This window comes from Dicentrarchus labrax, unplaced genomic scaffold, assembly GCF_905237075.1.
Source record: "Dicentrarchus labrax unplaced genomic scaffold, dlabrax2021, whole genome shotgun sequence".
NCBI classification, from domain to species: Eukaryota; Metazoa; Chordata; class Actinopteri; family Moronidae; genus Dicentrarchus; species Dicentrarchus labrax.
Genome location: NW_026136711.1, coordinates 32,491,836 through 32,504,310, shown reverse-complemented (window position 1 = coordinate 32,504,310; position 12,475 = coordinate 32,491,836). Strand labels below are relative to the sequence as shown.

The 12,475-nt window shown below is 39.9% G+C and overlaps 1 protein-coding gene across 1 annotated transcript in view; it reads right to left on the bottom strand.

Moving 5' to 3' along the window:
* Positions 1–12,475, bottom strand: part of LOC127371902 (sodium- and chloride-dependent taurine transporter) — a 36,341-nt gene that overhangs the window by 6,467 nt on the left and 17,399 nt on the right. Inside the window, exons 4-14 of the mRNA XM_051415115.1 lie at positions 12,328–12,416; positions 10,886–11,031; positions 10,318–10,450; positions 8,541–8,675; positions 7,698–7,801; positions 7,464–7,588; positions 4,556–4,668; positions 3,539–3,676; positions 1,282–1,384; positions 801–901; positions 151–321 (exon numbers count right to left, since the gene is read on the bottom strand). Of these exons, the coding sequence (XP_051271075.1) occupies positions 151–321; positions 801–901; positions 1,282–1,384; positions 3,539–3,676; positions 4,556–4,668; positions 7,464–7,588; positions 7,698–7,801; positions 8,541–8,675; positions 10,318–10,450; positions 10,886–11,031; positions 12,328–12,416 (1,358 nt within the window). The remainder of the gene's footprint in view (positions 1–150; positions 322–800; positions 902–1,281; positions 1,385–3,538; positions 3,677–4,555; positions 4,669–7,463; positions 7,589–7,697; positions 7,802–8,540; positions 8,676–10,317; positions 10,451–10,885; positions 11,032–12,327; positions 12,417–12,475) is intronic.

Sequence of the window (12,475 nt, the reverse complement as noted above, 5' to 3'; positions counted from 1 at the left end):
ATCTAATTGTATCTCGAAGATCTACATTTGAGGAGGTGATTTAAATAATCATTTACATTTTTTCAGCAGAGGAATGAGCATAAATTTAATATCTGATCCAAACTATCTGACAGCTACATGGCTAAACACCGGATTGGCTACTGCACCCACCTCAATGAGCGGCCCATCAGATCGGATGATCTTGATGACAACCACCATGGGGATGCAGATCATGGAGGCCAAGGCCAGAGTCCAACCTATGCCGACGGCCCAGTCAGGATACTTGTAGACCTTGTTGTACGTCAATGGCTTGTATTTGACCAAGGAGAAGATAAAGCAGCCCTGGAAAGAAAAAAGAACCAATGTTTGAATGCAAATTATGGTCAGCCTTTAAGAGGATGGTGTAGTGACCATTTTTGTATCTGGTCATTTGGATTCATCAAAAACCTAATCATACATATACGTATACCAGAAACACTTAACGATTACTTAGTTCGTATTAACCTGTAATCGCACAATATGGCATGGTGACAATGACAAGGGTGTCAGTGGGGTATATTATTTATTTGATTATGTTTGCTGGACATAACCTTTGTTTCCACCTGTTGAAATAGGTTTAAGGCCAATAGGCAACTGTACGTTGAATTTCAAGTAAACTGACCAACTCATAATGGGGAAACTTTTGAAACAGAGATGACTGATAATACTGTCACTATTACAAGTTTCAGGAAGCAGAAGAGCTGTTGTGGTGAAAAGAAGAAGATGTCTCAGATCTGAAATGAACATCATTATAGTTTAATATCCTAGAAGCAGGCTCTTACCATGCACAGTAAAGGAGTGATAACAGTCCAGCTCCATTTCATCCAAGCATTTGGTCTGTAGCCCATCATGTCCTCAAGCGCATCATAGAAATTATCAACGCCTGTGAAGACATTAAAACTTCTTCTTATTTTTTCAAGTATAAGTTACTGTAATTCTTTAATGCACCAGGACTACTTATTTCACAGCACTTAATAGGCAGGGGTTTTTTTGCAGGTTCACAATGTATCTAATTTCCAATGTACATGCAAAAGCTTCTTTCATTTGCAGTTGCATTACCAGCAAATGCTGTGTGGTCTGATAAGATAGATTGCACTTTCTCAAAGAGCATCCATTAAGAAACAGCCAAAGACAACTGGACATCACATTCAGTGCGTGAAGAAATTGCAAGATAATAAATTAAAAGCATGAATTTCTGGTGCACTAAAGTCAGCTAGTAAACAGATCACAATGCAAATTGTATTTCTGAAGGATGGTACTCACCATAAACCCAGGCAACAGCTATACATTCAAAGAATGCCACCCACAGAAGGCACACACCGCTAGCTGCATAGTAATCAAACAGCTGGAAAACATACATGCCACCCTGCAGAGAGAAAGACAAACAATGTAATTCTTGAAAGATCATTAAACCAGAGAGACACTAAAAATGACCAAACTTGAGAGAAGCAAACATGTGCACACGTGAGACTGCTACTGTGTCTGAGTGTGTGTGCGTGTACATGCCTGTGTGTGCTCACGTGTGTGTGTGTGTGTGTGTGTGTGTGTGTGTGTGTGTGTGTGTGTGTGTGTGTGTCCAGTGTGAAAACTGTTTTAACAATCATGGGAATCCTAAACTTGAACCAGGCCACCGCAGCCATAAAAAGATGTTGTCATGGGAACGGCAGAGGGAGAGAGAGAGCGAGGGAGGCAAAAAGGGGCAGAAAATAGAATGACAGTGAGAAGGTTGAAGGTTGTGTGAGAACAGAAAGAGGACTGGGAGGGTGGCGGTTTGAAAGGAAGGAGAGGATGAGGAGAAATGAAGAAAAGAGTCATCATGTAAACTGAAAGTATGATCATTTTGGAGTCAGCGTAGCGGAGGGAGTGTGAGATTAAGGAGATAATTTGGAGACTTTGGATGGACAGAAACTTTTCACCACAGATAAACATTAACTTAAAAAGGTCTCATTTGCTCCTTTGGTTCACTTGCTGATTTAAACGCAGGGGAAATGAGGTATTTACATCTTTTTTTATCATAAATAGAGGAACGGGAGACGGAGTAACCAAAAAAAAAAAAAAAAAAAAAAAAAAAAAAAAAAAAAAAGGGACTCGTCATGGTTACCGCATTGCATAACCCGGCAGTTCCGCTCAAGGTGGGAAGTTATTGATAGGTATCTGCTATCTATACTATTCTGTCAAACATTTTGGCTCGTAAACAACCACTATGTGATATGTGCACTGAAGGTGCAATGAATCGTATAAAACTAGTCTGAAGTTTTTCGCTCACCGCGAAGTAGGGTGTAATGCAGAGGCAAAGCTCAGCACAGGTATAATAATGTCTGGCAGGAAGCTATTCACTAGGTTTCTTTGCAGTCACGGACCGTTACGATGCGTTTTTCCATTCATTTACTCACTACCTCTGCTGCTTCTGGCTACGTCACATACTGTGCCAAGGGTAGCGCAGAGTGGTTTTAACCTCTGATCATGTGTAGGCACCGTTGTAAAGATAGTAGGGAAAAAAAGGGTGGTACAGCTGAACAACAGATGAAAAATGTTGGTGGTTTCTGTCTTGGAGACTTGAAGATGGATTATAAAATCCCCACTGGTGATGTCAGTGGTCCGATTTTGAAATAAACCTACATAAATTTAAGATTTTGGCACTAGATTAAATACATCACCTAATAGTGCTTTCACTAAAGCTCAAAATTTACACTATAGCAGCAACCGACCTTTCTCATAACAGACATATGCTATGACTTGTCATATCATGAAAAGCTCAGGCGGTGATAAGGATCTATCGGTGAAGGGCAAGTGTTGGGAGGATGATATATCACAATGATGCGTCCGTATAATTCAAGGGGGAGGAAATGTCAATAGCTTAATTAATCGAGTTTGAGAAAAGGTCGGTAAAGAGAGAATCAACATGGGTGATGCAAAGAGAAAGAAGGTATGAGAAACAAGAAGAGTCCAGAAGAGAACAGAGAAAAGGGCAGGGAAGGTGTACAGACAGACGAGGCAGAAGAATTAAATAGACAGAAGAGAGTATGAAGTAAGGAATGATGAGAAACGGGAAAATAGGCAAGGGACAGAAATAGGAGAGAAGGAAGAGAACGATTTGGAAAAGCTAAGTCAGGTCTACTGTATCTATAAATACTGGAGGAGGGAAGGGAAGTTCTCATGACATGACAGTATAAATAGCCCCCTGTCATCTCCCCAGAGAGCGACACTAATAGCTGTCTGAACACTGTTGTTCCTGGTAATGGAGCTGTTGGCTAGACACAATGAGGTCAACAGCCACAGTATATGTATCCAATTATCAATAAATGCTGTGTGCATATTTATACTGGACTGTGATTTGTGACCATTTGTGACCACCATTTGTCCTAAAAGTATTAGTAATGTTTTTTTGGGGTTCATAGTATTTCATAACACTAAGCGTTTTTATGATGTTAGCACGGCTCCTATAAATGTTCTGGTCACGATTTCTGATTCTGGTGCTTTTCATCTCAGCTTTTCTGTTCACTTTTCATGGTGTTGTTACCTTGGTAACCATGGCGAGTCCAAGCAGGTAGCTGATGCAGCAGATGATAGCGATGAAGACCTCTCTGCGGTAACCCTTCCTTAGGAAGGACGGATACAGATCCACCAGTGATGTGATCTGCCCTTCCACCTCCACAAACTGCAGGCGGACACAGAGACATTGTGATGTCAAAAAAAAGATGGATATAGATCCACTGACTACATTACCTGCCATTTAATAGTATCAAGGCTTTACATCTTTTGGTTCCCATCATTTCAGTTTCCTTTGGTAAAAAAGCATAATCTGATATCATACAGGATTTCTAGGTATTGAAGGAATTCAGCTTAAACAGCTTTAGTTAAATCCATTTATTCTGGGAAGTCTGAGTGAGCATACATATTCATTTTCAGGATGTATGTGCTTTTGCTTTCACATACAGGGACATGAGGGTCTGTGCCCATGTAATGGACTGTATGCATAGACTGTAGCTGCAGCTTATGGGTACACTTGTGAAAATGCCCCCCTATTTTTGCCTTTGTGACACAAAGTGGAAAGCCCATGAAGTTCCTAACATTTTCAAAGACCATGACTGAATATGTACAATGTTTTACTGTATATCTCAGTAGGTTTTGTTACTTTTTACTAATATGTAGTCCATTAACAAATATCTTCTGTCTGGTGTTTTAAAGAAGCAGTAAATGTAAACATCTAAAATGAAACACACTGCCTCTGTACTGCAGATAATATCCAAATACCACTTGGTTAGTACAATTATTATTATTTTTTTAATCATCCTACAATGTTTAAGTGCTACTTTTATTTTGCATCACATTAAAGAAACTGTAACTTTAATGGTATTGTTGGTTTATGAAAAAAAAGTGTTGTGCACAGGCTTCAACTGTTGTGCACAGGCTTCAACTGTTGGTGCGTGTTTTGCTCATTTGCACCTAACAGCCGTTTGACAGTTGCTACTTCCTTAACGTCTACACTCATGCGGTCCAAAGTTGTAAATGTGTGAAAGTTCAAGTTTCTGCTAACCTGACTGTCGAGGCCAAGCAGCAGCAGCATAATGAAGAAGAGAACTGCCCAGACTGTAGGAAAAGGCATCATGGTTACAGCCTTGGGGTAGGCAATGAACGCCAGGCCTGGACCTGGAGAGGAGGGGGTTCGGGGGTAAGAGCAGACAGAGGGGTGTGGGGGGGAGGCAACATTAGTATCATGGTAAGCTCATCTGATCTGCATCCCTGTGGGAAGAAAAGGCCCCAAACAATGGAGACGCAGAACCAGATATGAATGCATGATCAAACTGGTGCTACAGTACTGCGAATAGATGTGTGTGTGTGTGTGTGTGTGTGTGTGTGTGTGTGTGTGTGTGTGTGTGTGTTTTATGTATTTGTACGAAGCTAAGTGTTGCCAAGGAAAGTGTCTTAAATATGTCTAATACATATCTTTACTTACCCTTTACTTCCTTCTTTGTAAACTTATGACACATCACTAGCTATATGCACAATTTCATACCATATACAATAACATATAACAAGAAAAACAATAATAGGGGAAACAGAACAATAATAAAGAACATATAGAGTATAATATGTAATGTAAATTATTCTGAGTATCATGTAACAGCATCCCTGCAGAAGTAAGTCATGAGAGAAATTGTGAAGCATAGTATAAATGTAAGTGTGTACAGTATGAAGAGGATCATAAGAAGTGTATGTGTTGTGTGGAGTTAAAAAGACCGTAGACCACTGTAAACAGTGCAGCCGTTAGATTAAATATTTAACCTGCTTAAGGTATGCTTGATTCACCTTTCCTGGCAGCTGAAAGCCTTTAACGTGGAGACAGGCAGCTGTTAGAAAAGGGAAATCAAGGGCATTTTGGTTTTTCAAATAATTTAAGTATGTCATCAGCTATGTCACTCAAGCAATTTTGCATCCCTGACTGAATCAAGCACGATCCTTTTTATGAGGAATGCAAAATGGCTGACGCAAAACAGCAGCAGATGCAAACTGGGATGTCAAATAAAAAGCAAAGTTTTTTGTTTTTTTTTCTGAGGTCTAATTTGACAGATGCTTCATTGGGAACTGTAAAACAGAAGTCAAGAAACAAGGAAGCAGTCGTAACAGCAAAACAGCATTGCAGCTGATAGCATGGTACATAAATACGTTCAGTTTTTGTTGCGAATTATGACAAGGCATCCAACCAAACACCGCGTTGACTCGAAAAATAATACCAACTTCCATTCCCTGAGGGAAAATGCTAGCAGAACGTTAATCAAACCTGTAGTATAATAATTCATGAAATAGAATCCACATCAAACAGTGTGATAACTCACTTACTTGACTTGAGTTACTTGACTGTAAAAAACATAAAGTACAACATTTTAGGTTTCCAGATAATTCTTTTACACTCGAGTCAAAAGAAGCCATAGCATATCTGCTTACACTGAACTAGGAAAACCACACTATATCCTCAGTCAACTTTATCTCTAATTATGTTGTGCACATCAGAATCAAGCAGTCCCAGTTAAAGCAGACTTACTTGTGATGTTCCTAAACTTCTGATAACTTCCTATGTATGAACACCTATTGTATTCTTCTGCCTAGTTGGCCTGCTCAATTCTTCTGGTTTTAAAGCACATGGACACACGTTTTCAGGCTGGAAAATTAGATCTTAATTAGTAACTGAGTTCCATGTTGCTCATGTGCCATGTTCTGTCCCACTTCTATACTTTAGAAACCTGTGGAGCATCAACCCACTCGCCAAACAGAACGTTGATATTGCACAATTCTGTAAAAAATTAATTTGGCACTGGCTGTAAATTGGAGACAGAATTGTCCAATATTCGTATCGACTGGGCTGGCAGCATGAACTGTGTTTGACGTTAGCAGACAGCGCTAAGCTAAATTGGCTTTCGTCAAACTGGATCATCTTGGGGCAAGAGATGACGCCTGGGTTTCAACAAAGCTCTTCACGCTAACAGTGTCATTGTTCTGTTATGAGCAAAAATGACAAGTTTTAAACTTGTGCCACATTTGATGTAAAACATGATGCCTTGTCTTAAGCATGTAACAGAAGCATGTAACATACAGAAAAGAGAAGATTCAAACTTTCCAAAGAAGCCCCAGAAACTTTCAGTTCTCTGCTGGTGTGTTAACACCTTTCTTTGAGTGTAGCTGGTACTTTTAACAAATGAGTCATCTGTTATCTGCTTTGGGATTTGAAAAACAAGCATAAATGAAATCCTTGTGTGATTCTACTGAAAGACCAGGCATGACTTCCCCCTAAAACTCCCGTTATCACTTACAGTTGCATGAAAGCTTTTCCAAAACACTTCAGTCTCATGTGATCATGAATACATGTTGTAAAACTGAGATCCAGTCCTTTCTTTCTTTGTTGAAATGTTCAGTAGTTCATGTTTTCCATGGAGTTTTGTGATTTAGTCACTACATTTCATGGCTTTGGGCCCTAACAGACAGAACCACAACAATGGTGATGTCAGTTTGTCACGTGTAGGTAGAAAAGGAACCTCTCAGAAACAAAGCTCTGATAGCATGTTTAAGCTATAGGCACTGGCACAAGATGCACTGTATAAAAATGAAATCCTCCTTCCAACATCTCTCTCTCTGAGCCCTAATCCATCCAACTTGCTTTCCTCGAATGATGCACTAACAAACCGACCAAATAGGTTCATATTTATTCACATTCTGCTTTTGTCAAGGAGTGTTTGATTGCGGAAACTTCCATATTCCGATGCCGTCATTTGTAATTAATCAAGGAATCCATTTAATTCATCATTTAATATCATTCAGTTCTAAATGAAACGTTTTGACTAATTCTCTTTTGGGTTTCGTTGCTGTTTTTTTCTGTAATAACTGTTGTTTAATTTGTTAACCAGGAAGCAGCGCCCACCATCACTGCCGCCTTTACAGGACCCTCGTACCTGACTCTGCCACATCAGCAATGTCCACCCCTTGCTCTTGTGCCATGAAGCCCAGGACGGAAAATATTGCGAAGCCAGACACAAAACTGGTACCACTGTTGAGGGCTCCCAGCAGCAAACAGTCCCTATGTCACACATATGTCATGAGGAGGATTTGTTAATGAACACACAAGGATCCCTTCACCCCCCTCTCTCCCCTACAGCTAACCCCCTCACTGAAAACTGACGCCTCACCTGTAGCAGTTGTATTTGTACTTGTTGTAGCTCCCCAAGGAGGTCATGGCGCCCAAACAGATGGCATAGGAGAAGAAGATCTGGGTACCGGCGTCAATCCACACCTGCCAAAAAGGGGGGAGAGAATGGGGACAGAAAGGCTGAGGCCTGCTGATGAGGGGAAGCACAGCATGGGCAATGCGAGAGGTTTGGGGAGGAATTAAAGTCTTGGGTAACAGGGAAGTCAGGGTTTAGTAGAGTCTGGCAGAGATACCTAAATTTGGCTTGAGAAACACCAGATGGACTGTCTATCAGGTTGTTCATATTGAACACTGTGATGTTCCCCTCTTATCCTTAGTTTTTTTTTGGGGTTGCGATTATTCTGTTCTGTTCAAATCAATTTCTTAGAATTTGCCTTTAGTCCACGTCTCTTGTTTTTGCCATGCCTTCAGAGCCGGGTCGTGACAAACACAAAACTCAGTTTTGCCTTGTGGTTTTGAAGTCTGTTTATTCGTCCCAAAAACCTAATGTTCCAACTGTACAGATGCCAGCTGTAGCTAGATAGTAGCCTATGCAAGAACTACATATGCCAAGCATGTCTGAATGAGCAGAATAATCAGTATCACTTCTTATAGAATATGGCTAAACTATACCTAATGTTGGTGAATTACTGCCTCTCAAACTGGTGTGTCAGATTCTACCAATGGATTATACACTGCAATAAAACATTTTATATGCAGCCAGACAAATGTTTAACTTGTTCAACGCTGAGGGGAGCAGCACGCCTAGATGTTTGGCTGGACTCAAACAGAAGCCTAACAGTGGGGGGTTTTTTTTCACTAAAGGCAGAACAGGGGCACCTACCTCTGGGTCCTTCAGGCGAGCAAGGTCAGGGTACAGGTAGAACTTGATGCCCTGACTAGCACCTGGCAGTGTCACACCACGAATCAACAGCACGATGAGCATGATAAAGGGGAACGTGGCTGTGATGTAGACCACCTGAGAGAGATCACAATACATAAAGTCAACGTTACACATTATAGAAACTCTCCAGTTTGTATTATTCTAAAGGGGAAGTATATTAGTGAGCTGTTGAAGCTTGAATTTAAATGACATGGATGTTAACTTGGTATTTGGTGTACTAGCTAATATATTTGGTGTCATTACAGGGAATTATGCTTGATAAATGTGTGAACTCTGGAAGTCATTTGGGGATTATGACAAGAACAGACCACAGGCTGTCCCTTAAATCAATAGCAGTGTATCAGTATCTGTTATTTATACAGTGTTGACCACACTTGGCCTTGTAGGAGTGACTACCAGAGTTACAACTTGGAGCAACCAGTGAGCATAAATCAGGCCTGACCAATCAATAAAGAGTGTTGAGGCTATAAAAAAAGGAGTAGTCTGGGATTGATTGAGCTGTCTCTGGTCTCAGGGCAAATTGTTGATGTTGTTGCTGTAGCAGCAATTGAAATGTTCCCTTTTCTGCATTTACCCAAGGCTACATCCATCCTGCAATACTGTACAGTGCAGTACAGTTTTCACTCAGTATGCATCTTGGTGTTAATTCTTAGTATATCCGTATAAGTATTTTAGTATTTTTATTTAAACTCTTTTGCTATTCAAGTCATCCCATTAGCCAACTTGTTCCCTTAAAAATAGCATTACAGATATAATACTGTCAGTCCCAAAATTGTACTGTGCATTAGTATTAGCAAGGAAACCAAAAGAACACAATTAGCAAAAACATTGAGACAACAGCTGCTAGATTTTGACCATGACAAAATGTCCATGAATGCAAAATAAAAGTCAGGTTTATGGTCAACAAGGAATAATTTTCAGCAAACAAATGCACTTCCCAGTTTATAGCTACATACCATTAAACACACTCTTTTTCACAGGAATCTTAATAAACCTTCTCCTTAGTCCGTCTAAACTAGGTGAGCCAGCTACAGTTTCCATCGGAGTTCATTAAACCCTTGCTTACTGTCTAGAAGTCTTAAACGCATATCAGGGGATGTATTTGTCTGAAGGATTCTGCTGCGAAGCACAAAATCTTTTGGAGGACATACAACAGCAGAGTGAAACCAGATGTTGCTCTAACAGTATTCCATTCTTCTTGCCTCTGAAATGTTTGTAGACTAGACTCTACTAGTAACAAAAACTCAATTGTGCATACAAATGAAGTCATTCCTAAACAATGATCTCAGAAGCCTTGAAACACATCAGCTATGCCAGATGATATATAATTGTGTAATTTTTTTTAAGTCTACTTATTTATGGGCTGAAAATGGATTATTCAAGTTTTGTCCTTTTAAACTGAAGAAATTGACTTAAACCAACAACTCTGCGAGCACCTGCACTTCCTTAGCCAACCTCGGCCTTCAGAAAAACTTGAATTTTCCTGCATTCAGTTTAAACATAGCCTCTGTTGCTCTCATGGTCAGAACGGAGAGAAAAAAAAAAATCATATGAGCATCAGCCTGTCAAGGGTTTCTGGCAGTCACTATGATACAACAATGATGAGCCAGTTCTTCAAGAAAATGTTTCTCTTGATCTACAGTGCAGAACACAACCAGAAGCCAAAGAAATAATACTAAATATAAGACAGAATATGATAAAAAAAAAAAAACATTACCTTGCCAGTGGACTTGACTCCCTTCCAGATGCAGAAGAAGCAGATGACCCAGACGAGCAGTAAACACAGAGCCAGGTCCCATTTAACAGGACCAATGTCCTCTATACCATTGCTGATACCCAGCACATTATGTCTGCAACATAAAATAAAGCTCTATTAGCTTCATGACATGGTGACAAAAAGCTAGAGACAGTTTTATTCATTTCTACTAAATCCTCGTTCAGTCTGTGGGAGCCGGTGTATGCACATCTGTGTGTGAGTCTTTACATAATGAACAAATAACTGATGTGTGAGCTACTGTCCTTTGGACAGTTGAATAGTTTGTCTTTGGCAGGGGTTACCAACCACTGAATGCTGAACATTTAACAATATAAAACCTAATAAGCATTCTTTGGTTTACAAAAGTTGATTCAAAGTGAATCAAAGCTTTGGTTCCTGCCAAAGTGAGAGGTTAGCATCTACATTTTAGAGCACTAATTAAAGACATTATACCTTAACTAATCTTTTCACATGAAAATTATGTGTGTTTATGCAAGTAAGCAGGTATGTGTGCCCTTATGTAACTCACTCCCAGAACTCGGTGACGGGGGAGGTGAAGTTGGAGGCGTTGGCAGCCACCCAAAGGGATTTGTTCTTGCGGTAGGTGTCCTCGATGCAGCGATCGGTGTTCCAGGGCTGATTGCACTTGGCCCAGGGCAGCTCCGGCTGAAAACACTGAAATGAAAAGAAAAAAAAAAAAAAAAGTTAAATCTTTGCTTTGGAAAATGCCTGCTACTGATTGGCTGTTTCCTCATTGTTCAGTCAACAACTGTTAGGAAATCATTGACTAAAGACATCAAAACATGGGTGAATGTTTGAACACAGCTTCTCTTTTTTATCTATGCTAGGTGTTCATGACATAAGTCTGATAATACACTGATACAGAACATAAACCAAGACACTTGAAACTCCATCTTATTCTTTTTGTACCAGTCTTGGAAGCTAAAGCGCAAAGATATACGTGCTGCTGACCTCAACAGTCCAAAGTGATGCAGGATATACAAGGCAGCCATCATGCTCATGCATAGTTAAAAGCAAGTACATCTCTGGCCCTTGTCTTCCATGGGGATTCAACATTTTCCATACTTTTGTACCACAAATTTTTGCTGACCTCATTGTAGTCTGTGAAGGCTCAAAAAGCCCCTTCTTGGGGTTTAGGGGCACCATCAAAGGGCTTTGTAGTTTATTGGATCAGCCTTAAGCCAGTTTTCAAAGACATCAACAAGGTTGTACAATAGAATGTGACATTAATATAAACAGTTTTTATAACTGAGCAAATCATCTTTGCCTCATTTTTTTTTTTACCTTAAAAACATTGTGGTTGCTCTGTGAACCAAAACTGTTAACCAGTCAGTTACAGAACCATGCCTATGGTTTGGGGGTTTTGGGGTCATGTCAATGTTTAAACCACTGTTCTGATTGGACTGGCTTTCAGCAGCCAACCTCAAACCATGTTTGTCAAACTAAAATATCACAGTGAATGCTGGCCTTTAGGATAGTGAAGTGAAACCTCTCGCACTGTTCTAAAGTTCAAATGCAGCACAACTTTTCAACAGTTTCAGTTAAGTTGATCTTGTAACATGTTAAAAGATTGTTGTTACATCTTCATTTAGGCAACCATTGTTATTTTTATTTTTCGTGTGAAACTGATGTTTTTGGACTTGATTTATATGTTGGCAAACAAAGGAGGAATGATCCAATTTAGCAATTTTTATATGAACTGACTGGCTTATATTCCATTCATGTGCTATTCATTTGGCTGAACCTGATACATTTTACAAGACAACCTTGAGTTTCTGCAACACTGACATTCCAGCTAGTCAGTATTTAGTATGTAAGTCACACTGCCCTGATATAAAGTATCTCTACAACGCAAGTCACTTATTATGGAAGTGAGAGAATTATAAAATGTAGAGATAACAGAGAGATTACTTTTTTATTGCTATCAGGGTTTCTTTTTACCAAACCTACCTGGAACAGATAGTAGAGGCCCCAGGCAAGGATGACGATGTAGTAGATATTTAGCAGGGACACGATCACAATGGAGGCATAACCAATACCTGGAGAGAGGAGAGAGTTCAAGGTGATGAGACATAAAGACTGGCAACAGCAGAGATAG